The sequence below is a fragment of the Mustela nivalis genome (assembly GCF_964662115.1).
Source record: "Mustela nivalis genome assembly, chromosome: 1".
NCBI lineage: Eukaryota > Metazoa > Chordata > Mammalia > Carnivora > Mustelidae > Mustela > Mustela nivalis.
Window position 1 is genome coordinate 184,280,938 of NC_139020.1, and position 27,366 is coordinate 184,308,303.

A 27,366-nucleotide genomic window follows, 5' to 3' on the forward strand; every position below is an offset into this window, starting at 1 on the left:
GGATCATGACCTGAGCTGAAAGCAGAGGCTTAGCCCACTGAGCCACCCAGGTTCCCCCAGTTGATAAATATTCTTATCTAAGTTTTCTGGTTAAATTATGTGATAGCAGAGTAGTGCATTCTTTGCTTAAAGTTTGGATTTAACAGTAAAACCTAAAAGGAGTCATTTTTGTAAAAGCTTTCTGGGGCTGTATTTACTTTCTTAATAATCTCCCTTGATACTAAGATAAATAAATCATTTCTTCTGACTGTAGCTTCTCTGTCCATTTTATTTACTTTCTGTAAGTTTGTAACTGGTCTAATTTCTTCAAGTTCTCAGTTGGCCAGTATTTTGGTGCTTGACTCCAGGACTTTTCTAACATCACTTTTTCAGCTTTTCTGATTGTTTCATCTTTTTCAAGATCTGCGGTAGATTCATTCATTTTTCTAAAATTAAAAAAAAAAGTTTATTGATCATGTACAATGGGCTCTTTTTGAAGCTGAGATATAGCAGTGAATAAAAGAATCCAAGAATCCTTGCCCTCATGGGGCTTACATTCTTGGTTGGGGAGAGAGAGCGTAGACAAGGTGTTATGAAAGAAAATTAAGGTGGGAAATGGGATGGCAAGTATGGAATCTGTGCTGGTAGTCGGAGGGGGTTTCAGTTTTAAAGGAATGGCCTGGGAAGATGTATTAATTATCTTTTACTGTATAACCAATTGTCTCAAGGCATAGTGGCTTAGAATAACAAATATGTACTATATTCCAGTTTCTGTATGTCAGATTGAAAATAGTATAACTGGGTGTTTCTTTTTTTTTTTTTTTAAGATTTTATTTATTCATTTGAGAGAGAGACAGTGGAGAGAACATGAGAGGCGAGAAGGTCAGAGGGAGAAGCAAACTCCCCATGGAGCTGGGAGCCCAATGCGGGACTCGATCCCGGGACTTCAGGACCGTGACCTGAGCCGAAGGCAGTTGCTCAACCAACTGAGCCACCCAGGCGCCCTAACTGGGTGTTTCTGGTTTGAGGTATCTCATGAGGTGGCAGTTAAGACTTCATTTAGAGGGCTGCCTGGGTGGCTCAGTTGGTTAAGCCACTGCCTTGGGCTTAGGTCATGATCCCGGATTCCCAAGATCAAGTCCTGTATTGGGCTTCCATCTCCATGGGGAGTCTGCTTCTCCCTCTGACCTTTCCCCCTCTCATGCTCTCCTTCTCCCTCAAATAAATAAATAAAATCTTAAGAAAAAAATTCTTTTAGGGCTATGATCACATCTAAAAGCTTGATTGGGGTGGGCAGATCCACTTCCCAAATGCCTCATTCAGATGCTCTTGGCAGAAGGCTTTCTTTCTTCACAGGAAGTCTCTCAGCGGGGGCTGCTTGGGCTGCCTCCCAACATGGCAGCTCAGTTGGCTTCTCCCAAAGCCAGAGAAAGAGCAAGGCAGAGCCACAGTGCCTGAGACCTGACCTTGGAAGTCACACTCTGTCATTTCCTCAAAATCCTACTGATTACACAGTCAGTGTGATTCCATGTGAGAGAGGACAACACAGGATGTGAATTTCAAGAGGCAAGGACCATTGGGGCCATCTTGGAGGCTGGCTGCTGCTCTAGGCCTCACTGAAAGAGTGACATTTAAGCATCATGTTGGCCACGGATTTTCAGATTCCCATATCTGTCGAGGAAGACTAACAAAGAGCCTATTGGCTCAACTAATGCTAACAAAAAATAGGGATATTTTCATGGGAATTAATTTTGTAAATGTTTAGTTCATTAGTACATATTTTCAGATTATAAGGCCTCTGTTTCTATCTGTAAGGCTGTAATATGGGGCTTGTGTATCAAACCCCACACTAATTAAAATGCTTATATTTCAGTAATAGAATTACAAGGGTGGGTTTCTTTATCTCCATTCCAAAGATGAGGAAATGGAGACGGGGAGAGGGAAAGTGAGTTCCCAAGTCCTCATAGCTGGCAAGTGGCAAAACTAGCATTTGAGTCCATCCCGTCTGACGGAAAAGTAGATATTCTTTTTCTCCCCATTTTGCCTTTCAGAATGCTCTTTTGTATTTCAGACAGCAAGTCACTGGCAGCCAATCAGTGAATTATCTTTTCTCATCTACAGCTTTATCAAGCAGTAAAGGTGAATTCTTGCTCAATGGAGACTTTGTTGTCACAATGTCCAAAAGGGAAATCCGCATCGGGAACGCCGTGATAGAGTACAGCGGGTCTGACAATGTAGTGGAAAGGATTAACTCCACAGACCGCATTGAACAAGAACTTTTACTTCAGGTAAAAACTTGACCTTGAGCCCATGACCCTTCCCTTCCATGTAGTGTCACCAGACCTGCAAACGTCTCCATTTTGTCTGCTCATTCCAGGTATTATCGGTGGGAAAGTTATACAACCCAGACGTGCGCTATTCTTTCAATATTCCTATTGAAGACAAACCCCAGCAGTTTTACTGGAACAGTCATGGGCCCTGGCAAGCGTGCAGCAAACCCTGCCAAGGTATCAACTTGTCAGTGGAGTTTTGGGGATTTGAGGTTTTGATGTTTTTGTTTTGTTTTGTTAATTCTTTTTATTGATTTTTCTTTGGCGGCAGCCCAATGCATGTAATCTATAAAACTTTTTATCTGCATGATTCTCCTTTCTCTGCATCTTTCTGGTTATTTTTGGAGGGCAACTTGAACTTTTTAAGGGATTCAGGATATGTTGGGTTTCCTCTCCCTACAAGATTCATATACATGTGTGAACCCAAGCAAAATCAGCTTTGCCACTTTCATTTTCCAGAGACACAGACTTAGTAGTCATATTATATGTGATTTGTCTCATTTCCCTTTGCCTAAATTAGGGGTCAGCAAATTATAGCCAGTGGGCCAAATCCAGCTTGCTATTTGGCTTTTATGAATAAAGTTTTATTGAAACATGGTTACACCATTTTTACATATTATTTATGAGCATCTGCTTTTGCCCAATAATGGCAGAGTTGAATAGTTGTGACAGAGATCATACGGTGCACAAAACCAAAAATGTTTACTATTTAACCCACTAAAGAAAATGTTTGCCAGTCGCCCTGGTCTAAATAGTTTCTGGAATAGGTTACTTTCTCTGACTATGTTATTTTTTTTTTTCCTCCTTGCCTAGGGGAGAGGAAGCGAAAACCTGTTTGCACCCGGGAATCTGATCAGCTTACGGTTTCTGATCAAAGATGTGACCGGCTGCCCCAGCCAGCGCCCATTACCGAACCTTGCGGCACCGACTGTGACCTGAGGTGAGGCCAGTGTTTGTTTCGTGGTCTTTACTGTGAGCTGTGAGGGTCTTGGAGGAGGGAGGAACAGAAGGAGGAGGTAGTGGTCTTTAGTTCCCCTTCCTTTTGTTTCTGTGAAATAAGCTTCAGCCAAGTTTCCATCCCTCTGAAACCAATTATCCAAGACATATGCCTGCAGATTTCTTGTTCTTCCCCTAAGAATTAAAAATAGCTAATAGAGTATGGCATTTGCCAAGAGAAGTTCTCATTTCACCCTCACAACTCAGTGCTAGGCATTGTTATGATTGAGTCATATCTTATGTAAATGTTTGGTACGAATGTCAACAGAAAATGGGGAAATGTCATCTCTCAGGGTACCCGTATGTTGTTCCCTATACACCCAGACTGTATATCACCCAGTAGAAGAAATCTCATGCATATGAAAGTTGCAATGCCCTAGTGTAAAGTTATGGAAGGAACTAGAAGAAAATCTTCATGCAGATGTCTAGATACAGAAAATACTCTGTGTTTAAGATTAAATCTAAGATAAGAAATAGTGCGTACAGAATAGAATTCTAAAGCTTTCCCGTCTACCTTCAAGGTTGATGGTGTCATGTTTGAATATTAAATAGCTTGGGCATTGCTTTGTATACTCTGAATGATAGTTAAATGTAGGTAACATGAGTTGAGGCTTTAATTCTCCTTTTACAGAAGAGAAATTACCAGTGTAGAATGGTGTGGGAAATTGTGAGGATCTTACCATTTATAAATGCAAAGTGAATACTTAAGCTTTTTGCAGCTTTTTCTTCACAATGCCAAATCTTAGCCAATGATATTGACAGCCTGTAGTGCTAGAGTAAAAGTTATAAGGCCCTCTCTGGGCTCCAGGAGAAAAGAAGAGTACTGGGATCAATTAGTAATGTCTGTCATGCGAGTAGGTGGGGGAGACATGGCACGAATGCCACATCTTTGCCAGACCTGACATTATGGCTTTGACTTCAAAGCCCAGGCTCTCTCCACCCTCACTGTACTTCATGCCTACACAGTGTCGCTGACCTGTTTGTTCATGGGTTTGTCACAAAACATGGATAAGTCATTGTAGAAAGAAAAAACCCAAGACATTAAAAGGCAGGCATTTACACTATGCAGTTTTAATTTTTGTTATAGGTAAGTAATATACTTAAGAGCCCATTGCTTCAGCCAATTGAGTTAATTTAGTTAAATTAGAGTTAAAGCCTTTTCAGAAAAATAATTAGTTATCTAATTGCCAAACTATGTTACTCACAAAAAACCTGACAGTCACTGTCATTGTGGTTCGTACTAATTGCTGTTGAATAGCCATTGTCACGCTGAAAGACGGGAGAGAGGACTATTACTGATGTGTAGAACTCTAAATAATTTTCCCAAAGCGTGTCTGTGGAACACTAGTTCCACGAGACGATTCGTGGTAAGCCAGTATGTTCAAGAAGCCTTGCCAACTCTCTCCTCTCCTATGTAGACATGCATCATGTTGATTAACATTTGGAGGACCCAGAGAAGTTCTGAAACACAGAAACCTGCTTAAACCAGTAGTTCCCAAATTTATCCCTAGTATTATTTATTCCCACAATGCCCCCCACACCCACACAGTCATGTACATTTTTTGTTTCCACTTATAACAAATACTTTGCTTCTCTGAAATATACTAATAAAATGCATTGTTATATGAAATGCACTGAACAAGTTCAGAACACTGAAGTTAAGACCACCTTCCAGGGAGAGACTAAGAAGCAGACAATAATGGCATTTTGAGGAGAACTTTCCTAAGGCAACGCTGTGACTTTTCCAGACTCTTCCAGGTTCTCTGCTCAAATTCTGAAGATAGTATGACTATCAGGGAGACCCTTTTCCACTTGATCTGCTGATGTGTTTTCTTGTGGGGGCAGGACTCCTGCCTCCCTCACCCAGGATGGATAAGCTTTCCATGAGAAAATGGTGATGAAGGCAAAGAGAAGGTAGCCAAAAATCAAAGAGCAGATGAAAGTTCCAGATGCTTCTGTTGAATTGGACCACATTTTTACCTCACTTCCTCAGGGATGTGAGAGTTTGCCCGGATTAAATTTGACAGGATGAGATAAAGCATTGTTTTACAGTCCTTCATTTAACATGTTCCGGTTAGAACAAAATCCCAAAATACTGTGTCACTTTAACGGAAAATCACAGTAGCCCACTTTGCATGCCCAACGTAAAAGTTGGTCAACTCTGACCTATTTTTAAGCATCTGTGAGGAACTCCAAGATAAGCCTGTGGCCAGTACTCTTCAATGTTTCCCAGTCCTGCCCCTGGACAGGTGTGGATGGAAGAATTCTGAGGGCATTTGTATTTGGCAAACTACCCAATTTCTGAGAAGTAGATAGTTAACAGGAGTTAATTCAAATGGAGATCATAAAGAAATTGTCTTTGGATTGTTAAATTGAATGAACAACCTACATATTAAGCTCATTTATTTATAGTCTTCTATTCAGTTTTAAATTTTTGTGTTTTAATTTGAGCACTGACCATATTTGGGGGGCATTAAAAGAATATGTCAGTTCTTTGTTGTTGTTGTTGTTGTTGTTGTTTTTAAGATTATTTATTTGACAGAGAGAGAGATCACAAGTAGGCTGAGAGGCAGGCAGAGAGAGAGGAGGAAGCAGACTCCCTGCCAAGCAGAGAGCCCGATGCGGGGCTCGATCCCAGGATCCCAGAACCATGACCCGAGCCGAAGGCAGAGGCCCCAACTCACTGAGGCACCCAGGTTCCCCAAGAATATGTCAGTTTTTAAGCACATGCCCCACTTTGTGGGGAGATGCTGATAATGGGATGGCTGTGCAGGTGTGGGGACCGGGGCATATGGGAAGTCTCTGTACCTTCCTCTCAGTTTTGGCATGAACCTAAAACTGCTCTAAAAAAGAAAATTGAATCTTTAAAAAAAAAATGGTCTAATCAAATTATATAGACTGTGGTCCATGTTTAAAAGGAACTCAGTCTTTATTCACAGAGTTTGGCACACTTGAAATGCACAGTTACAGTCCAATTATCCATTCCTTTATGAAGTCACAGGTTGGCCACTGAACACGTTTTAGCAGAGCCCATATAAAGGAAGTTGTCTAAGGAGCGTTGCCAGCAGCAGGTCTCTATCAGATGCAGCCTTCTTGAGAAATGAAATGCTGAGTTCCATGAACCTTTTAAATAGAAAATTGCTTTTTTTTTTTGCTCTGTTGAATTCCAATGTTTTCTTCTTTGGGGTTGCTTGAATTTCAGATGGAACGTATCAAGGGAGAATCTTCACAAAGATAGAACCTCTGACTAGCCCTCTGTGACGTCCATGTGCATTGGCAGCCATGAAAAATACATGAATATGTTGGTTTTAAATTGGATTCCAGTAACTGACTGTAGCTTTGGGTTTTGTGGTGTTTGAGTTAAAGAAGAAAAAGGAACTCCATTCTTCTACTAGTTGAATATAGATAGGACATACATATTTAATAGGAATGTTGGTTTCTCCCCACTGTGCGTAGGTGGCACATTGCCAGCCGGAGTGAATGTAGTGCCCAGTGTGGCTTGGGGTACCGCACATTAGACATCTACTGTGCCAAATACAGCAGGCTGGATGGGAAGACCGAGAAGGTTGATGACAGTTTTTGCAGTAGTCACCCCAAACCAAGCAACCAGGAAAAATGCTCAGGAGAATGTAACATGGGTGGCTGGCGTTATTCTGCATGGACTGAAGTAAGTTGGTTCTCACTCAGTGAGTCTTCTTCTTAGATGCTGAGTCTGATTGGTTGATGGTGGCTAATCGACGAACTGATTCGTTCTGTGATTGATTTACAATGCCTGACCTCATTCTGCAGAAGAGTACCGAGATCTATTTGTAATGTCTCACCATATGGCACCGAACATGGTGTGTGGAAAAATGAGAGTGGTGAAACAACTCCTCTAATCCCTTTCTCCATACCCCACAGGCCACTCCGAGTTTTATTTTCTTATGGGGATTCACTAACGTTGACTGTAATATAAACCTGGTAGATAAATGGATAACATGAACAGATACTTCCCAAATCACAGCTAGAATTGGATCGGTTGGATGGTTGTTTCTTTTTTTTTTTTTTTTAAGATTTTATTTATTTATTTGACAGAGAGATCACAAGTAGGCAGAGAGGCAGGCAGAGGGAGAGGTGAGGAAGCAGGCTCCCTGCTGAGCAGAGAGCCCGATGTGGGGCTCGATCCCAGGACCCTGAGATCGTGACCTGAGCTGAAGGCGGAGGCTTAACCCACTGAGCCACCCAGATGCCCCTGGGTGGTTGTTTTTTAAGGGCTGAAAGAGACAAGGTGGCCTAGCCAGGACCCCAACTGTGCTGGGGGAGAAACTTACAACAGTTTCGTGTAACGTATTTTCCTTCCAGTGTTCGAAAAGCTGCGATGGTGGAAGCCAGAGGAGAAGGGCTATTTGTGTCAACACCCGCAATGATGTCCTGGATGACAGCAAATGCTCACATCAAGAGAAAGTCACTGTTCAGAGATGCAGTGAGTTCCCCTGTCCACAGTGGGAAACGGCAGACTGGTCAGAGGTGAGAGAAGAGGGCTCTTATTTCCCCCAGGTCATCTCTGTTACCCTAATTCTGAGTCTCTCCAGCTCTCCTCAAGTCTACACCTGCTGTTTGCTTATCCCCTTCTCCCCTGGATGAAGCAACCGAGGTCCCTGATCAGCCCCAGGAGTGCTGTGCGGGGTGTGACTGGCCCACCGGTGACCGCAGGGGCACGGTGGGTTCGGCTGCATCATCCACTCTGATGGCTGCTGTTGGTGATTTTTGAAGTACCTATCTCTCCCTTTCCTCCTCTTTGAGCCTCCCACTAAATCATTGGAAAGGAAAATAAGGGCTTTATTAATTACAAAGCCATGCTGGCTTAGAGCTGAAGCTAAAGGGAAAAAAAAGGAGGCTTCCTTTTTTCTCGTCTGTGAAATAAGAGAATTAGACCCCAGTAAGTGGTTTGTCTGACGTACCCATCCCGTTGCTAATGGAAACCTGAGAAAAGAAAGGACTACTGGAGTGTTCCAGACTTCAGCCTCTCTCCTGCCTGACCTGGTGAAGCCTAAGGCAAGCCCTCATTGCTTAGCATAGAGGACAGCAAGAGAAAAATGCTGAAGCCTCTTTAGTCACTATTAACCCAGCCCGGTGAAATTCACACCACACAGGCAACTCCCTCAGCCTTTCCTCACGGGGGCAGGTGGAAGAGGAAACAGAAGGTCCCTGACTTATGGACCAAGTCAGGAATGCGGGGAAAGAGGTGTTGGTTTCTCTCCTACAGCTTCCGTGCCCATTTGCTTATCTCGACCATGTAAGCGCAGTGTTAACTGTTTACTTTCAACAGGAAATACAATACAGATCTTAAAAGGGTATTATTAATGGTCCTGAAATGGTAGGCAAGCAAGTACCTGTGAGTAACAGTGTCTGATTCCCGCACAAGTGAACAACAAACCTACGGGTTTTGTTCTGTTAACAAGCTGCCTTAGCATCAAAGCTAGTGTTTGGTTTTAAAAAAAGATGAAAGAAGGGATTGAGCTAGAGTTTTACCTAGATGGCTAAGAATAGCTAAGGTATCATTTCAGATCAATTAACCTTTTTTGCAAGAAGACTTGCTAAAATGGAGGTGGGGTGACATCAAACTAAAATGCAGGGTAATCCAGCATTCCTTAGCCTGAAAAACTGGGAATAAAACAGCAAAATAATTATGAGGATCCCCAGGTAGTCAGAATTTTGGGGGGTTTAATACAGCTTTCTCTTTCACATGTTTCTGTACTTTTCAAATCTTCCACAATGCGCCTGGGTAGTAATGATGATGGTATTTAACATTTAATGAACATGTGCAAAGTATGTTACTTAGATGTTTTTTTCATTCAGTCTTCACAATCCTTTGCAATAGGAACTTTGATTATCCTTTTGTAGAGATGAGAAAGGACAGAAGAGACAGAACTACAGAACCGTCCCTTGACTTAGTACCTGTAGCTGGTTGTAGTATGATTAAAACTCGCATTGTTCTGACTCATAAATTCCCCATGCTTAACTCCTGTCCTCGAAAATCACAGAATGTTGTTTTATGATACAGACTTGCCCCGACTTACAATGGTTCAACTTAACGATGTTTGTACTTTACGGTGATGTGAAAGCAATACACATTTAGCGGGCGCTGTACTTGGCGTTTCGAATCTGGATCCTTTTCCGGACTGGCGATGGGTGGTACACACTCTCTTACAGTGCTGGGCGGCAGTGGCTTCCAGTCAGCTGTGCGGTCGAAATCACATGAGGGTCAATCATCCTGTGTCTGCATGACAGCTTTGCTTTTCACTTTCAGTACAGAATCCAGTAAATTGCATGAGATGTTCAACACTTTATTATAAACTAGGCTTCGTGTTGGACGACTTGGCCCCACCGTAGGCTAACGTGAGTGTTCTGGCCACGTTTCAGGAGGCCTGGCCTCTACTGAGAAGTGGGGTTGGTGAGAGGTAATAAGTGCATTTTTTGACTTAGGATATTTTGAGTTTGCAGCAGGTTTACCCGGATAGAACCCCGTCATAAGTCAGGGGACACGTGTGTCTCATGGCGTAGTGCCAGGCTGAGTTCATTCTGGGCTTGACACCGTCCCAGAGCCTTTATAAATAAACACAGAATGAGCGAGGGAAAGAAAGAGAGGAAGGAAGGAAGAAAGACGAGTCTTGATGCATTTACAGATTGCTAGCGGAGAGAGGAATGGCTGCGGGAAGGGAGCACATGTGTTCCTGATAATCCGTGAGCGATCCCCGGGAGCCACAACCCGTGGTTCAGGAACACCCCTGATTGGCTGTGCTCTTTACCACAGTGCCTGGTCACCTGCGGAAAAGGGCATAAGCATCGCCAGGTGTGGTGTCAGTTTGGTGAAGATCGATTGAGTGATCGGCTCTGCGACCCCGAGACCAAGCCGGCCTCCGTGCAGACCTGTCAGCAGCCAGAATGTGCGTCCTGGCAGGCGGGTCCCTGGGGACAGGTATTTTGAACGATAAAGTTCTTAACTACATTCTTTCCTTCTTATCTGAAGAGGGCTTGCAGAGGGGCATTCCAGGGGTGGGGATTTAACTGCTGGGCCTTGGGACTTGCACCATGCCGCCGCCACACCAGAAGGAACACGAGAAACTGCAGCCGTTTGCCCAGGGTCTGAGGGATTGCTGCTCCCTCCTGGAGCCGATTGTTCCCTTTGCAGACCCTCGGGCAGGTCCTCGTCCTGGGGTGAAAACTGTGGATCGAGCACAAGAGTGCTGGAGCAAACTGACAACAGATCTTGTGTCTGGCTGGTATTACCTTCTAATGTGCTGCTGTGGGTCGTCACAGAATGGGGTCCAGAGCCTTCAGTCTGGACCAGGATTTGGAAGGACTTTGGGGCTCACCTCTCATATATAAGTCAGACCCTTCCTACAGAAGGGATTTGCTCAAAAGTGGCAGGATCATCTCACTTTGCCAGGATCTTTTCTGAGTCCCCTTGTCTGCAAGTGCCACAGTCTTGACCTGAGCTATTCTTAAAGGAGAGAGTGAAAGACTCCCTTAGGCTCCCATTTGAGAAGCCACTGCTTTGGGAATTAAGTCCTTCCTAATATAGAAGCGAAAGTATCCTGGGTACTATTTAAGCAGCACTCTGAGTTCCCAAGAGAAGCAAAGCAGCTGTCTGCTGTCACTTTCACAGGCTCTTGAACAATAACTCTCCCCCCACCTGGCCCAGCCACAGCAACTCTCCTGGTGTATGTCTTTTTCCAGGATGCATGCAATAAATGGGAGCAGCTTTATCACTACCCCCTTAAAATTTCTATCAAACAGACCCTCTTGGGAACCCTCCCACGCACAGGCAGCTGATCATGTCTGATCCTACTAAACAGGGAGAATCTCTTACACTCCTAAGTCCAGCCTCCTTTTTGTTTGCATCTGTATAACTCTTAGGGAATAAGAGTAAAACAGAGAAGAACCCAGCTCAGAATCACTATGAAGATTTGAGTATAATATCTTTTGGAACTAATGGGCCTATTTTTTTTTTTTTTTTTTAATCTGGGTCTACACCAGACCAATCCTAGCCAGAGACTTGTTCTTCCTTTTATTGAACATGCAATTCAGGGTAACAGACTGTTTTGTTTTGTTTTAAATATGTTATTTAAGAGTAATACATGGCCAGAAGAGAAATTTTTTGCAAAATGTAATTTAGCAAAAAGAACAAAACAAAGCCCATTCCTTAACTCTGCACAGATTACTGGTATTAATACATCTGATTTTCTTCTCATATTTTTAGGCTAATATTAAGGGCGTATTTCATCTGTTTCTTACTTGAAATAAGACACATGTCACACAACTAAGCAGTTCCATGTGAACGGCTCAGTGGCTTTTAGTACGTTCATAATGTAGTGCACCTGCCCACCCTAGTAGTTCCAGAAATTTCTCATCACCCCAAAGTACCCAGAAAGCCATTTCTCTCCATTTTCCTCTAACCCTATAGTCCCTGGCAACCAATTGTCTGTTCTCTACTTCCATGGATTTACTTCTCAGTATTCTGTGTAAATGGAATCATACAGTATGTGACCTTTGGTTTCAGATATATTTCACATAGCATACATGTTCCAGGGTCTGAATTGGAGCACATATCTGTACCTCAGTCCTTTCTGTGGCTGCGTAATGTTGCATTATGCTGATGTACCTCATGTGTTTATCCATCTGTACCTGGCTGGACGTTTGGATGTTTGTACCTTTTGGATGTTGTGAATGGGGCTGAGATGAATGTTCAGGTATGAATGCTTGTTTAAGTACCTGATTTCAATTCTTTTGGGGTGTATCCCCAGGAGTGGTATTGCTGGATCCTGTGGTAAGTCTGTGTTTAACTTTTTAACAGTTTTCCACAGAAGCGGCACCATTTTACATTCCTACCAACAACACACAAGGGTTCCGATTTCCTTGTCTGTGCCAACGCTTTTATTTGCCCACTTCTCAATTATGGCTCTCCTAGTGGGAGTAAAGTAGTATATCATTATGATTTCCATTTTGTATCTTCTCTAATAACAAATGGGACTGAGAATCTTTTCATTTGCCCATTTAAAAAAAAATTGTAATTATGGTCAAAAAACATACCACATCAAATTTACTATCTTAACCATTCTTTTAAGATTTTTATTTATTGAGAGAGAACGAGAAAGAGAGAGCATGAGCTGGGGGAGGGGCAGAAGGGAGGGAGATAGAGAATCTCATGCAGACTCTGAACTGAGCACAGAGCCTGACGTGGGGCTCGATCTCACCACTTGGAGATCATGACCTGAGCCAAAGTCAAGAGTCGGACACTTAAACTGACTGAACCACCCAGGCGCCCCCCATCTTAACCATTTTAGAAGTATACAGTTTTTTGTTGGTTTTTATTTTTGCTTTTTTTTTCCCCAAAAGATTTTACCTATCCACTTTAGAGAGAGAGCGGGGAGACGGTCAGAGGGAGAGTAAGGGAGGGAGAGGGACAATCACATTCCACACTGAATGCAGAGCCCCCCACTGGGCTTGATCCCACGACCCAGGATCACGACCTGAGATCATGACCCCAGCAAAAATCAAGAGCCAGCTCAACCTCCTGAGCCACCCATGTGCTCCTTAAACATACAGTTTAACAGTGCGTCTTTTCCTATTCTTTAATGAAGTTTGCTTTTTGCTGTTGAATTATAGCCATTCTGTATATTGTGGTTTTCAACCCTTTATCAGATATTTGACTTGCAAATATTTTCTCCAGTCCTGTGGTAGGTTGCCTTTCTAGTCTACACATGGTGTCCATTATCACAAATTGTGATAAAATACAACTTACCCATTTTTTCTTTTGCCTGTGCTTGGATATGCTAATATCCAAGAGATCATTACTAAATTCCACGTCATAAAGCCTTTAGATAATCTTTTCCTCTCAGCGTTTTATAGTTTTAGCTCTTACGTTGAGGTCTTTGATCTATTTGGTGTTAATTTTTATGTACAGTGTGAGTTAGGAGTTCACCTTCATGCTTTTGCATATAGATAGCCACTTGTGCCATGACCATTCATTAAAAAGATTATTCTTTTCCCCATTGTGTGGCTGCGAATTTATTGGAAACCATTCGGCCATAGATGTATGGGTTTATTGCTGGACTCAATTCTATTCTATTTTGTTTCGATCACTGTAGCTTTGTAGTAAGTTTTGAAATTAGGGATGTATCGAGTCACAGTCAAGGAGTTGAACTCCTGCAAATAAAATTCCAGTGGGAGGTAGAAATAATTCCAAGTATCTAAGTGGTAATTGATGAATATGATTTGTGCAGAGCTGGTTGCTCTCTTTTACTTAATTTCTCTGGGTGCCAGCCCTCTGTTCCACTATGATGGAAAATTTTTTTCTTATAAAATTTGCTGAAATGTGCATACCTTCTGTTGTGTTTCTTTCCCTCAGTGCAGTGTCACTTGTGGACAGGGATACCAGCTAAGAGCAGTGAAATGCATCATTGGGACTTACATGTCCGTGGTAGATGACAATGACTGCAATGCAGCAACTAGACCTACGGATACCCAGGTAAGTCTCCTTTGTCCAGCTCAGGGCTTGGCTTTGGGCACCAAGATGCTGGCCCTTCCCCATGGTTCAGCCACAGTTGAAGTCCTTCCATATATAAGTGTGTAGGTAGAGCCACCGGCTAATTAACTAAGTGGTCCAGATGTACCTATCTGCTGCATTTTGAATCGAAGACTTTATGTACCAGGATCATTCTTCTCTGGTTCTTTGAAGTATATGTACGTTGGATTCTGATTATTTTATTGGCTAGCAACTGTTGATCGTTTGGTTCTGTATTCTTGAACTCAGACTTTTTTTTAAGTAAGTGACTTCAATGCCGGGTGTAGCAGATAGTGTTATGTGTTGGAGCAACTCTGCACCAGCTCACAAGAGCTCATTGCTAAATTCTCAGGAATTGGGCAAGCTGGTTGCTAAACAGAAGCATTATTAAAATGGAAAATATAAACCTATGATTAAATAGATGGTATTCAAAACAAAGCTCATTAAGCACGCCAGCCTTACCTGTCACTCTCTTTGCTTTACTCCATTTTGCTATTCTCTGTGCTCCTGCGGTGATTTACACGTACATTTGTATCTGTAAGGTGGAAATACCGAATAATGGTGAGCTAGTGCACATCTCTTCCCGAGTCTGACTTCGTGGTCCTCATGTTGACCAGCTATTATGGTAGTGTGTACACCACAGAAATCAGCAAATGCTGTAATTCTAGATTTAAATTATTTTTTTTTAGACTTCAGAAAGTGATGGAGAAAATAATAATAATAAAGATTTCGCAGAATCTACGTTATGCCTCAAAGAGTCTCACGTCCAGGGCTGTCACATTGTAAATAACACATCAAATGAAGGAAATATCCTTCTGGCATTTGGAAATCATTGTCTGCTTCGGCACAGGAGTCACTCAGGTCACTGGTAAATGAATGGAGTTCTGACATCGATCTTGATCGTTTCCCTGTCACCTTACTCTTCAACATAAAATATCAACTCCCATTCATGTCAGAACTGTACTTATTCAGCGATTACAACCCATTTTTTGGCCATAGATCCAAGAATCCAACAAAAATCACCCGAAGTATTCTGCGAGACTCAATTGACCGTCTGGAATTTTAAAGGAAGAATTGTAGCTATTATTGTTATATGTAAACTGTGTAGCATATATAGCAGTAAAATTTTATATCAGTAAAATTTATAAGCAAACAAATATCTAAATACCAGGATAGACATAACATGTGCCTGTAATGTGAGTGTGTGTGTGTGTGTATATAAATACGTTTCTACAAATACACACACGTACACCTTTTTTCTCAAGAGAGCCAGTTGGCAATCACTACCAGCACCTTCCTCTTCGTGGGTCTGGTTTTTAGCATCATTTATGCAAAGAGACTGTGTAAGGAGAAGACTTGGGTTTGTAAATCAGTTTTGCTGACTTCCAAAGACAGGATTTGAACCTTGACCATGCCCAGAGCTCATGTCCTGGGGCCCCATCTGGCCAGTGTCCTGCTTCTGTTCTGAGCACATTTCCCTGTGTGTTGTTAACAATGGACAAAGAGTGTCAAAAAGTAAATGAATACAGCATTGTTGTTCATGTTGTAATTGATGAATGACAAACACCACTTGTGACTTGTGCATATTTTTTTTTTTTACATCACTGACATATTCTAAACCACACGCTAAATGCCTGTGAAATGTTAGCTATTACATCTACACGGTCACAAGGTGAAGACTTAGCAACTCCCTTAGAGCTTCAAAATACACATTTCTCTCTGAATTGTTCCGTAAGATCTGAAGGAGTATAGGGCAGCTCCTGCAGTTGAAGCATATGGACAATTTTTTCACCATGGGAAAAGTAGCCTGTGGTTTTCTTTGGACCGTAGGCAGAAGACTAGGCAAGGTCTGGAGCCAAGAAATAGAATTTCCCCCTTCGGTTTGGAAGCTCCCTGATACTGGGCTGAGCACTGAGGTCACCACACATTGCGCCATGCCTGGACATCTCAGGGATTTAATAGATACATACTTACTCAAAGAATATTTTCTGAATTGTGAGCAAGTACTCGTTTCTGTTTTCCCATTTATAAATCTGAAAATGTTATTTATAGCAGATAACCTCAGCTCACTGTAGTGATTTCCTCCGAGTGATCAAGGAGGGTCCTATCCGTTTCAGACATTGGCATCATGACTACACCCCTTGGATCTGGATTTGATCTAGATTTCATCAGCATCATGGGAGTTCTCTTTAGGGAAACTTGGAACATCAGTTCCTGATGAGCACATTCTGATTAGGAAATTAATTGAAATGTGAGAACAGGATTTGGTCTTCAGAACTGTTAAAAATTGACAGTTGATCATTTTAAAACAATATCCTGTTTTTTTCCTACCTAGGTGCCATTTTACCACATTTTTGACTCTTTCTACTTGAACAGGCAAATAACTGTTGTATTAAACATCATTCAGGAAATATCGGGGCACGCTCAGAGTGACTCAGATTATGCCGCATTTTATAGATGAAAACATGGGGGCTGACAGAGGACCTGTGATTTGCCCAGAATCACACAGAAATCAGAGGTCTTAGAATTCTTAGCCCTTAAATTTGTATTCACCTTGCCAAGTAAAGTGTGCATGGACTTCACAGTAACTTTGGCTTTGTCCCCCTCCCCCATCTAGGACTGCGAATTACCATCTTGTCACCCTCCCCCTGCTGTCCCGGAAACAAGGAGGAGTACACACAGTGCACCAAGAACCCAGTGGCGATTTGGGTCTTGGACACCAGTAAGAAATAGATGGAAGACATAGAGCGGGTGAAAGGGGAGGCGGGGGTTCTCTGACATGACTGTAGGAAGTAGGTTACTGTCCAGTGAATCAGCGTTTCCAAATAACATACCTACATTATTTTATTTTAACACCCAGTGCTCAGCCACTTGTGGAAAAGGTACTCGGATGAGATACGTCAGCTGCCGGGATGAGGACGGCTCTGTGGCTGACGAGAGCGCCTGTGTGACCCTGCCCAGACCGGTGGCAAAGGAAGAATGTTCTGTGACCCCCTGTGGACGGTGGAAAGCTTTGGACTGGAGCCCTGTAAGCGAGTGGATTCTTTTAGAATTGGGAAATGACTGGGGGAACCATAAGAGGATGACTAGGGACAGGTCCCACATGTCAATGGGTATTATTTTACAATCGGACTTAGTCTGTGATTTAAATTATTTTGCCTCATGTATGTACAGCTGGTATGAATCTTAACCAGATGTGCAAGGAATGGATGCTGTGAAGGTGTGTAAATCAGTGGGCAGTTTCCTTTGCCCCATCCTGTTGGGTTGACTGGAAAACCTTGTGTTAATTGAGTCACATGAGAATGTAAGAGGCTGGTGGTGGAATATAAATGCCAGAGAGAAGAAGGGAGTAAGGAGAGGTCCTCTTGCCTGGAGTCTGGATGCCTCCAGTAACCTCAGTTTCCTGAAATCCAGTGGCTCTTGGCTTCCCTGTCCACAGTGGAAAGTGGGAATCCTCCCTTAGTACCATGGGCTCAGCCTCCTCTGCACACCAGGCACCATCAGTGGGTTTCTATAAAAGTAGAAGAACCTTAGGAAAAAAAAAAAAAAAGTAGAAGAACCTTTCTCAGAACACCTGGGTGACTTAGTCAGTTAAGCATCTAACTTGATTTCCTCTCAGGTCATGATCTCAGGGTCGTGGAGTGGAGCCCTGTGTGGGGCTCTGCACGCAGCGGGCATCTGCTTGCCCCTCTCCTTCTGCTCCCCTTCATGCTCCATCGCTCTCTTTCTCTTTCAAGTAAATAAATAAAATCTTAAAAAAAAAAAAAGAAAGAAAGAAAGAAAGAAAAGGAAAACCTTTGTCTTCAGGCAGTTCCTGCTTTCTGCCTTGCAAAAATCCGAGAGCCCAGAAAATACAAAGCTTAGGATAGGTGAAAAGAAGCCCTAAGGAAAACAGAGAATTAATAGCTCAATAAATATCGTGACGTATGTATGAAATTTGAGTAGAGTCAAAGAGAGCCAAGTAAAAATCTGGATCCTGACATTTATGGTCGTATGACCTTGAGCAGTCTGCTTAAAGTTTTTGAGCCCAATTTCTTCTCTTAAAAGACCAAAGAAGAATACCTACCTTACAAGATTGTTGTAAGTATTATTTGAGATTACCTATGTTAAAGGCTTAGTACTAAGTAGGTGCTCAATAAATGGTAGATAATCTCACTCTCCTGCCTTGAGCTTTCAGTCTGTCCATCCATCCATCCATCCATCCATCCATTAAATACATCTGTCTGTGCACCAACTATTTATAAAAGCTTAGTATAGGAAAAGCAATGAGCAGCAAATAATAAAGCTCTGGCCTTCATAGAGATCATTCCGATGGAGGTTCCAATCAATGAACAAATAAAGAAATATCTATATACAGCAACAAACACTGACAAGTACTAGAAAAATGTCAAGGAGAATCAGGGCATAGGGAAAGCTGGGATGTGCTTCCAGACAGGGTAGACAAAGAAGGCCAAATAGTATATTGAGCAAGACTTGAATAAAGTGAGGGAGTGCGTCTAATGGACGTCTGTGTTGTGGAGGAAAAGGTACAGCTGGTGCAAAGATCCTGAGTCAGGAGTTCTGGGCATATTCAAGGAACATCTGTAAGCGCAGTTTAGCTAAAGTGCTGTGTGTGGAGAGTGACAGGAGATGGGTCAAGGAGGTGGCCTTCCTTCCAGGCTAAGATGAGGACTTCGGACATGATTCAGAGTGAATTAGGAAGTCACTGGAGAGAATGGCCTGATCTTTCATTTGTAAGGGCCATGGTCTGTGATACAACAGACTTGGGCTGGGGTAGAGGGTGTCCAGATTGTGAGCAGGATCCCAGATGAAAAAGCCACTGCAGTAGCCTGGGCCGGGGCAGGTAACCGTGAAGATGACGAGAAGTGGCTGGATTGGGGGTGTAGAGTGACTACCGAGCAGACAGTTTCTCAGTGTAATGGCTGGAGGGTAGAAAGACAAGGGAGCAGGTAAGGATGGCGCCAAGGTTGGGAGCCTGAGCAGCAGGGTGAGCAGCGGGCCGTTCACAGAAAATGTACATGGGTGGGTGTGTGACTGCCAGTGACCAATCCTTTCTCTTTCTGGATGTTCAATGTAGTGCTCTGTGACATGTGGGCAAGGCAGGGCCACCCGGCAAGTGGTATGTGTCAACTACAGTGACCACGTGATTGATCAGAGTGAGTGTGACCCAGATTACATCCCAGAAACCGACCAGGACTGTTCCACATCGCCGTGCCCTCAGTGGACCCCAGACAGTGGTCTCGCTCAGCACCCCTTCCACCATGAGGATTCCCATCCCCGGAGCGCCGGGCCCAGCCGCACCCATGTGCTCGGGGGAAACCAGTGGAGGACTGGCCCCTGGGGAGCAGTGAGTATTCCCTGACGTCTCTCTCTCTACTTGGCTTTCTTCTCTTCCACACTTTCAGCTTTGGGAGCAAACAGATTAGAAGCACCTTTTCTTCTCGCAAGGGATTGGTATTGTATGTTTTCATCTGTTTTGGGCGAACCATGATGGGTTCATTGCAGTCCCTGAAAAGGTGTCCCCCGATAGTGTCTGTTATAAGTTACCTGACCTGGATGGAAGGGGGATGTCCCAGCTGGCCCATAAGATTCCATGGCTCCGAGCCGGTGCTGGGAAGACCGTGATGACATAAAGAGGAATCCCAGAGGCTAGAGCCACAGGCAGCTCCTACCCGTAAGGAAATTAAAAGGACCGAGGAAGTTTTCTGAAAGGGAGCTCTTAGGAAGGTCATTTTCCTTCTTGCTATTTTCCAGGGGAGCAGAGTCTCAAAGTGGCACGGTTGCTGTGTAATTTGTAGTAGTGGTTCATTGTCCTGGAGTGGGGGCCACACTAGTCTAGATAATTCTGTGCTTGGGGTAGAAGTACCATGCCTGATGGCCAATGGCACAGCCTCCAAGTGAAGATGACTTGGAGCCAAAGACTCAGATTTTGAAGACTTCAAATTTTGAAGTCTTCAGTGGGTCCCCTATTCTCCATGGGGCTCAGGTTCCTTGTCTGTAAAACAAAGTAAACAATAATTCCAGCATTTCTGGGTTGTGGTAAGAAATAGATGTGATGACAGCAGTCAAGTCCTTTGCACACTGCCCATCCCCCACCCATCCCTCCCCAGAGTGAGAACTTCCTCATTATTCTTATCATTGTCCTTCACATTAGGAAGATCTTGAAAGATATTTAATAGTCACAGGGAGAATAGGATCTTAGAATAGGATCTTAGAATCTTTGGGGGGTTTTTTACTGAATAATTTACCCCCAGATCTTTCTTATGTGGAATACTGGACCGTGTCTAATGAAATGGCAGGAGGGGTAAGGTTGCAAGGGACCCTCTCGAGGTGTGGGGAATTAGAAGGTGTCCAGTAATCACACTGGGGTCTTCATTTTAATTGTTTACTCATAGTTTCCTTCTCATACCACTAATGGTGCTTAATTATTTCTGAACCAAAAAGCATTAGAAGGAAACTGCCTCCTACCATGGTTACGTTTCAGTAAATGAGATTTCCTTTCTCCTGAATACTGATTAGCCACTGAGCATTTTGACTCACAAAAAGCACTGGTTGTAGGCAGGAGGACATCTGCTCCATTGCCCAGGACCTTTGCTCCCACTCTTTCTTGCTCTCCAACTTTAAGGCTTCCTTTGCCTGAGGTAAAAGAAATTTGGGTTCCGAGAAGTTAAAGGGTGATCAGTGGAGGTAATCACTGAGTGGTCCCACAGTATCTCTGGTTGAAAAATTTCAAAACTCACGTGTATTCTAATGATAGCACTAGAACTCCTTAAAAAGAAAAAATCCAAAGCTATTCTTACTTAGGAGTACATTTGGAGACGATGCATTCTTTCAGAATTGAATGATTCTGCCCTTGGGCAGTGTTCCCAATTAGGGAGGATTAAGTAACCTTTTTGCAGCAATGGGCAATACCATTCTTTGCCTTGTTGTGCCTGTTTTTTGTTTGGGGATTTTTTTTTTTTTCTAAGTGAGGCTGAAGATGGACAATGTGATTTTTTTTCAGCTCTAGCTTGCTGTGCCTGACCTGCTCCCAGGAGTGTGTGGAATGTACATGCATCCTTGCTTGGTGTAGTACACAAACTATGTGATTCTCCCTGCTTTCCATGGCCGGAAAGGCAGCAAAGAATCATAAACACTGGGGGATGGGAATCTAATGTTTTCAGTGGATCCCGGCATCAAAACCTCATTTGATAGTACATTTCTGCATAAACCTGAACCCTGTGTGAGGTTGTCCCCCTTGTTACCAATTAGGAGTCTCTGGTTGTGAACAAAAGAAAAACAGCTGCCTCAAGTGAAAATAAAACAAACAGCACTTTTCATGCTGCCCCGGTAGAGACAGAGGGCAAAGCATCCCCAGAGATCTCGCTCAGCGGTTGGCAAATCTTTTTGCAAAGGACCAGATAGTCTTTTCTGTTATGTGAATCTTATAGTCTCTGTCACAACTAACCAGCTCTGCTGTTGGAGCACAAAAGCAGGAATAGGCAATACATAAACGAGGGGGCATGACTATGTTCCAATAAAACTTTATTTATCAAACAGGTAGTAGGTCATATTTGGCCTTCATGCTGTATCTTGCCAACCCCTCTCTAGACGGAGCAGAAATTAGAGGAAAATTGCTGTAGGGAATTTCTGTCTTAATAAATCCCTTTTAACTCTCATCTACCCTGCTCAGGATTCAAATTCTCAGGAAAAGTCTCATAGACCCAGCTTGTTCTACCTGCCCACTCCCTGACCGGGAAGGGCAGTGTATTTTAATAGGTAGTCCCACCAAGATGACATCCATTGGAGAAGAAATGGTCCCTTTAAGGAGAATTGGGGTTCCAGATATGAGGGGAAGTATGCTAGGCAAGTAAGAAAAACAGATGTTCCTCACCTCTTGTTCCTGCCAAGACTGTTCCCTCTTACTCTGGCCCATGTGAATGATGGGTGCAGGTTTTATTCGGAGAAATGTTTACCTAGGGAAATATGTCCTCTTAAAAGGACAGTTAGATTGCAGCAGGGTGCCTGGGTGACGCATTTGGTTAAGCACTTGCCTCTTGGTTTTGGCTCAGGTCATGATCTCGCAGTGGTGGGATCGAGCCAGTGTTGGGCTCTGTGCTCAGTGCAGAGCCTGCTTCAGATTCTCTCTCTCTCTCTCCCTGTCACTGAAATAAAAAAAATAAAGTCTTTAAAAAAAAAAAAAAAAGACAGGCAGATTATTAACGAAGTCAAAAGTGAAATTCTGTAACATGGAATAGAACTAAGAATCCCTGCTAATTTAAAAAAAAAATGGCCAAATTAAACCTGGAGAAAAATTATGTACAATACTTAACTTGTCCACGGGATCATAAAGACCCAAACAGGCCCTGAGTTCAGATAGTTCAAGATTGTACAGTGTAGTTCCTTGGCCCCAGCTAAGCACTCTCTCCACCTCTTTGGTCAGATTTTCAGTAGGAAACATCTGATTGGTCACTGGGTGGATTGGTTGTCCTTCCATCAGGTGACCAGCTTTGCTCCAGTCAGCCATATTGGAGGGAGGGTAGCTTGTGGCTTATGGAGCTGTTGTTTCCACTGACTTTAATTGGACAGGCCGTGGTGTACATAACCTGGGACTGGTGCTATGGGAGCTAACAGAAACACAGGTAATGACATTGACCCCTCCTTCAAGGAGCTTACCGTTTCATTGAGGCAGTAATGCTCACAGGTAAGGTAATAAAAGAATGATCCAAGATTGTGTTATCAAGGGAAAAATTCAAGGGCCAAAATATATATTACAGATGTACTTACAATATGGAAGTTCCTTCCTAACATTATACATTCTGGTCCCCAAAGTCAATTAAGATAATAATGCTGTGCTTTCTGTGATGTCCCAAGTTGTTTAAAAAGAGAAAACAAGTGTGTTCAAGTTCAGAGTCATTATATCAGAATCCTCGGGGAATGGAGATGAAATTTTTATAAATCAGAAATTGCCTAAGTGTTTTCTCAGAGAGAAGTCGTAAATCTGATTTCCTGTTCAACATTTTAAAATTAAACCCAATGTATTTCAAAGTAACACATAATTTGTCCAGTATAGGCAGAGAAATTGAGCTTAGGTCCAATGCAGTAAGCCCAAAAATAAATTCACAGCTTTATTTGGAAAAAGCTGACCAACAGGAAGCATTGTTTGCAGGTATTTTGAAGTAACCCTGGTTTGAGCTGGGGTTCCTAAAAAGCACAAATCTGCCATCAGAACCTAGAACTTAAAAAAAAAAAAAAAAAAGTTGCCAGTGTGGTTGGACGCTTGATAAATAACTCATGGAAATTGCACTGCTTTGAGGACTAGTTGGTTTTTTTTAATAGGCAAACTGATTTTACAAGTTAAGGGTCAGAGTGGAGGATACTAGCAAACACATTGGTTTTGAAAAGATAAGAGCACTGTGGAAAGAAAAAAAAAAACACTCAAGATGTAGATAAATAAGAGAACTATGACAAGCTCGTGTGGGAAATGAGCTGAAATGCAAACATAATTCAGTGACAACCATGAGAGAGAACAGTAGACAGAAAGTACCCCTGAAGAGAGGCTTGTCAATATGAAATCCAATTAAGGTCCTTGTGGAAGTGGAAAAATAAATTAAAAAACACATCTTGCTGCCATCACCCACTGAAGTCAGGGCTGTTGTGAAGGGAGAGACTGGAACATTCCCTGTGAGGAAATGATGTCTAAGTGACATTCCATGATGCTTTGGGTAATTGAATGAGTTGATATGGAGGCTCAAATTCAATAACTGGTGTGTCGTTAAGCAGGTGATTTGACCTCTGTGTTGAAAGGGCAGTCAATTGTTGGATCTAAATAAGCACTTGGATTTTGAAAAGAAAAGTGTTTCTCATAGACTATGGTGTCCATCATTCTCAGGGATGCAAAGGGGTTAAAGGAAGACAATAAATGGGACTGCTTTGGAAGTCACAAGACATTATCATTCATGGGGGAATCTTTTGAACACCTACCGAGGTCCTAATTTGCGGAAGGGAGAAGCCCTATTTCTACCGTCCAGGGGTTTAGAAGGCATATGCAGGAGAAAGCCCCACAGAAGGGAAGTTCTTGTGCTTGCTTTCTGTCCATTGTCTGGATGACCTGAGAGTGCATTCTGTCACATTTGCCTCTGACCTTCCAACCAGCCACTTTTTGTGTCCCTAAGCTGCAGGTGGAGGTGGGGATAACCTGCTGACTAATGTCTGATGTGTTCAGTGTTCCAGTACCTGTGCTGGTGGATCCCAGCGGCGTGTGGTTGTGTGTCAGGATGAAAATGGATACACTGCAAATGACTGCGTGGAGAGGATAAAACCTGATGAGCAGAGAGCCTGTGAATCTGGCCCTTGTCCTCAGTGGGCTTATGGCAACTGGGGAGAGGTGAGAGAGAGCCATTCGTTTGTATGTCCTTTGGAAAGAAACACAGAGTGATTTTGCTGACCAGACTGCTGCCGTTCATAGTTTAAGGCTGGAGAACGAGTTCTAGTGAAAGCTTCTTGACTTGGCATGATCTAGGAGAACTGTCTTAATTCTGGACTGTTTTAAGAGTGCCTTTATTACCAATTAGAGACAGTTTTTAAATACTTAGGAGAGGAACATTAGGAAAGCATGCAGATAAATGCTAGGTTAACTTGTGTGTTCATCTCTGCTGATTAAATTATGGGCCCTTTTAAGGTAATTGGAAATATGTGTTACATTGGTCCATGAAAGTGTTACCATCTTCTTCATAGTTTTGGGGTGTTTATGATGCTCTCTTGTTCCCATGGCATCCTTAAAATCCTTGATGAAATAAAACCCTAGGATTTCAAATGCTTGATGAAACCAGAATGAACAGGTGCTGTTATTCCCATTAGAGATGATGCATTTTAATGATGGAAGAGGAATCTTCACCTCTTACCTTGTAAGAGTGGCAGGGCGCCTGGGTGGCTTAGTGGGTTAAGCCTCTGCCTTCGGCTCAGATCATGATCCCAGGGTCCTGGGATCAAGCCCCACATCGGGCTCTCTGCTCAGCAGAGAGCCTGCTTCCTCCTCTCTCTCTGCCTGTTTCTCTGCCTACTTGTGATCTCTGTCTGTCAAATAAATAGATAAAATCTTAAAAAAAAAAAAAAAAAAAGAGTGGCATTCTATGACCAATGAGGGGCAGTAGAGTGTTTGGAGCAGACATAACTGGATTCCATTCCCATCCCTGACTCTCATAAACGTTGTAGTCTTGGCAAATTACGTAACTTTGCCAAACATCTGTAGCGTCATATATAAATGGGAATAACAATGGCACCAATTCATAACTACTGTATGAGATAGTGCATGTCAAATACCTAGCACATTGTCTTCAATCAGAGTTAACTGCTATTATAGTGACGATAATCACCATCATTACTACTACTAATGTTTATCGTTAGTAGTAGCAGTAGTAGTATCAAATAGGGTTTTCAGCCACTCTTCTGTGTAGGGTTTAGATGCTTATTGTTTTGTGTGTAATTAACCAACAATCTATCTCTCTAGTCTTGAGTCCACAGGGAGAGCACATAGGTAGAGCTTGTTGCATTGGTCTATCTTGACTGTAAAATTTATAAAAATAAAACATGAGGATTAACATCTTGGAGACCCCAGTGCCAAGAGGGGGATAAATGAAATGGATGGGCACACCCCTGGCTAACCGAAACCCCATGTCCACACTTTCCATAACCTACTAATCATAGGAAGTCATAACACAGTGTTCTGTTGACTTTTGTTGACAGTACGTCATTCTGGAAGGCTTTGATGAAAGGCAGGAAGGGGGAGTCAGGCTTCAAGACTCATGTATTATGGGTTTCCCAAATCTCATAGAGTTCTGTCCTGTGGGGCCCGTGATTAAGCTTCTGTAATTGGACTGAAGCCAGGAGAGTACACGCATTCACTGGGATGCTTGCTGTCAGCACAGACCAGATCATTCCAAATTCTGTGGGAGATCTGGCCTTGACACAGCAGGAGAGCCAAATGTCAGTGTTCCTGGATGTGAGCACAGCAGCACTGTCCAAGAAATACAGCTTGTTCCTGCCTCAGAAGTTTGGGTCTAGCCAGAGTCAGAACTTCATCCAACATTCCCACCACGTTGTTAATTCTTCCCGGGGAAAGTCATCGTCATCCTGAGATTCGGAGAGAGCGTAAAATATCATAACATCATAAAGGCCTCTGGAGACTGGAGTCACAGGAGAGCCAAAAGTTGGTGACAGCTTTTTAGAAGTTGCCAGAAAGTAAACCCCACTAAGTTATTACATCCTTTCTTTGGTACTGGGTGGTGTAGGGAATTTTATTTTTTGGATTTTTGGTTTCGTATCCATCAAAGGAACGGCTGCAATCTTACCTAGTCACTTGATATTGCATTGACCCTGATCGAGTGAATTAACTTCTTTTAGGCTCACTTGTCCCATGTGTAAAATGGGGCCCATATGAGAGTTTCCTCTTGATGAGAGAATGCCTGGGAAACACTTAGTACAGGTGATGAGAACATACTCAGTAACCCAGGTGTACCATTAAGGTGGACAGTTCCATTGTATATAAATATGTTGGTAATTCAGCTTGGGTCGGCCTCGAGGCTTGCCTTGCCCAATACTGTGATAGAGTTTGGCGAGGAGATTGTTGTTATAGGAGAGAAGATAGGATTTGTCATGGGCTGTTCAGAGTGAATGCAGCATCTCTTTCTCCTCCTGCAGTGCACTAAGCTATGTGGCGGAGGCTTACGGACAAGACTGGTGGTCTGTCAGCGGCCCAGCGGTGAACGGTTTCCAGATCTGAGCTGTGAAATCCATGATAAGCCTCCAGATCGTGAGCAGTGTAACACACACGTGTGTCCTCAAGACGCTGCGTGGAATACTGGCCCTTGGAGTTCGGTACGGTCCTAACTCTTAATGTTTATTAACCAAACTGTCTTAACTAACAGACTCAGTTCCAAGGTATTCTGGGGCACTCCTTGGCCACAGACAGTTGTCCGACTCACTAGGGCATCCCTGAACCGGGGCTCTGGAGTGATTTTCTTCATACCTACACATAACAGCATTAATGTTTTGTGATTTTGCCAAAGTGACTTTACAGACATAAGTGTACCTCATGTAGGCCTGGGGCCAGTGTTAAAAAGTAGCTTCCGTTTTGTTGTTGTTGTTGTTTTAGAAAAGCAAGAGTGTCTACAGAGATATTTTAAAGAAATAAGTTCATATAGTTATTAAGTTCCAAAGTGATTTCAGCAGACAACTCAATAGCAGACATTCTTTCCTTTCCCAAATTACGGGAGTTTTGACTTTTGGGGGAAGATACCTGCATATTGAGGCCAAAGCAATTTTTTTTTTCCCATGACTGTAATTTGCCTCTATGTGACTCGGGTACAAACTCAACACAGTGACCACAGAGGATGTGCCCACAAAATAGACTGAAATCATTGTGAAAATGCAAAAGACCAGCTACACTGGACTCAGTGACTTGGAACCTTTCGAGGTATCTGAAACATTCTCTCTCTTTCCCCAAGACACAAAGCCCATCTCTTGAGACAATTTTTT

General features: G+C 42.9%; 1 protein-coding gene and 1 long non-coding RNA gene across 9 annotated transcripts in view; one reads left to right on the forward strand and one right to left on the reverse strand.

Moving 5' to 3' along the window:
* The window catches only part of ADAMTS9 (ADAM metallopeptidase with thrombospondin type 1 motif 9), a 166,309-nt gene that overhangs the window by 65,241 nt on the left and 73,702 nt on the right, over nucleotides 1-27,366 (forward strand). For all 5 annotated transcript variants that reach the window (XM_082726988.1, XM_082726986.1, XM_082726985.1 and 2 more), the window contains exons 17-28: nucleotides 2,101-2,267; nucleotides 2,357-2,486; nucleotides 3,123-3,249; nucleotides 6,762-6,972; nucleotides 7,647-7,811; nucleotides 10,099-10,263; nucleotides 13,696-13,815; nucleotides 16,469-16,573; nucleotides 16,712-16,879; nucleotides 18,929-19,198; nucleotides 24,056-24,217; nucleotides 26,530-26,706. In XM_082726988.1, coding sequence (XP_082583114.1) covers nucleotides 2,101-2,267; nucleotides 2,357-2,486; nucleotides 3,123-3,249; nucleotides 6,762-6,972; nucleotides 7,647-7,811; nucleotides 10,099-10,263; nucleotides 13,696-13,815; nucleotides 16,469-16,573; nucleotides 16,712-16,879; nucleotides 18,929-19,198; nucleotides 24,056-24,217; nucleotides 26,530-26,706 — 1,967 coding nt within the window. The remainder of the gene's footprint in view (nucleotides 1-2,100; nucleotides 2,268-2,356; nucleotides 2,487-3,122; nucleotides 3,250-6,761; nucleotides 6,973-7,646; nucleotides 7,812-10,098; nucleotides 10,264-13,695; nucleotides 13,816-16,468; nucleotides 16,574-16,711; nucleotides 16,880-18,928; nucleotides 19,199-24,055; nucleotides 24,218-26,529; nucleotides 26,707-27,366) is intronic.
* Nucleotides 19,214-27,366, reverse strand: part of LOC309862858 — a 36,328-nt gene continuing 28,175 nt past the window's right edge. Inside the window, exons 8-10 of one of the 4 annotated variants that reach the window (XR_014310754.1) lie at nucleotides 21,725-21,989; nucleotides 20,392-20,487; nucleotides 19,214-19,846 (exon numbers count right to left, since the gene is read on the reverse strand). This is a non-coding gene — a long non-coding RNA (uncharacterized lncRNA). The other 3 variants (XR_014310755.1, XR_014310756.1, XR_014310757.1) reach the window with 3 other exon arrangements.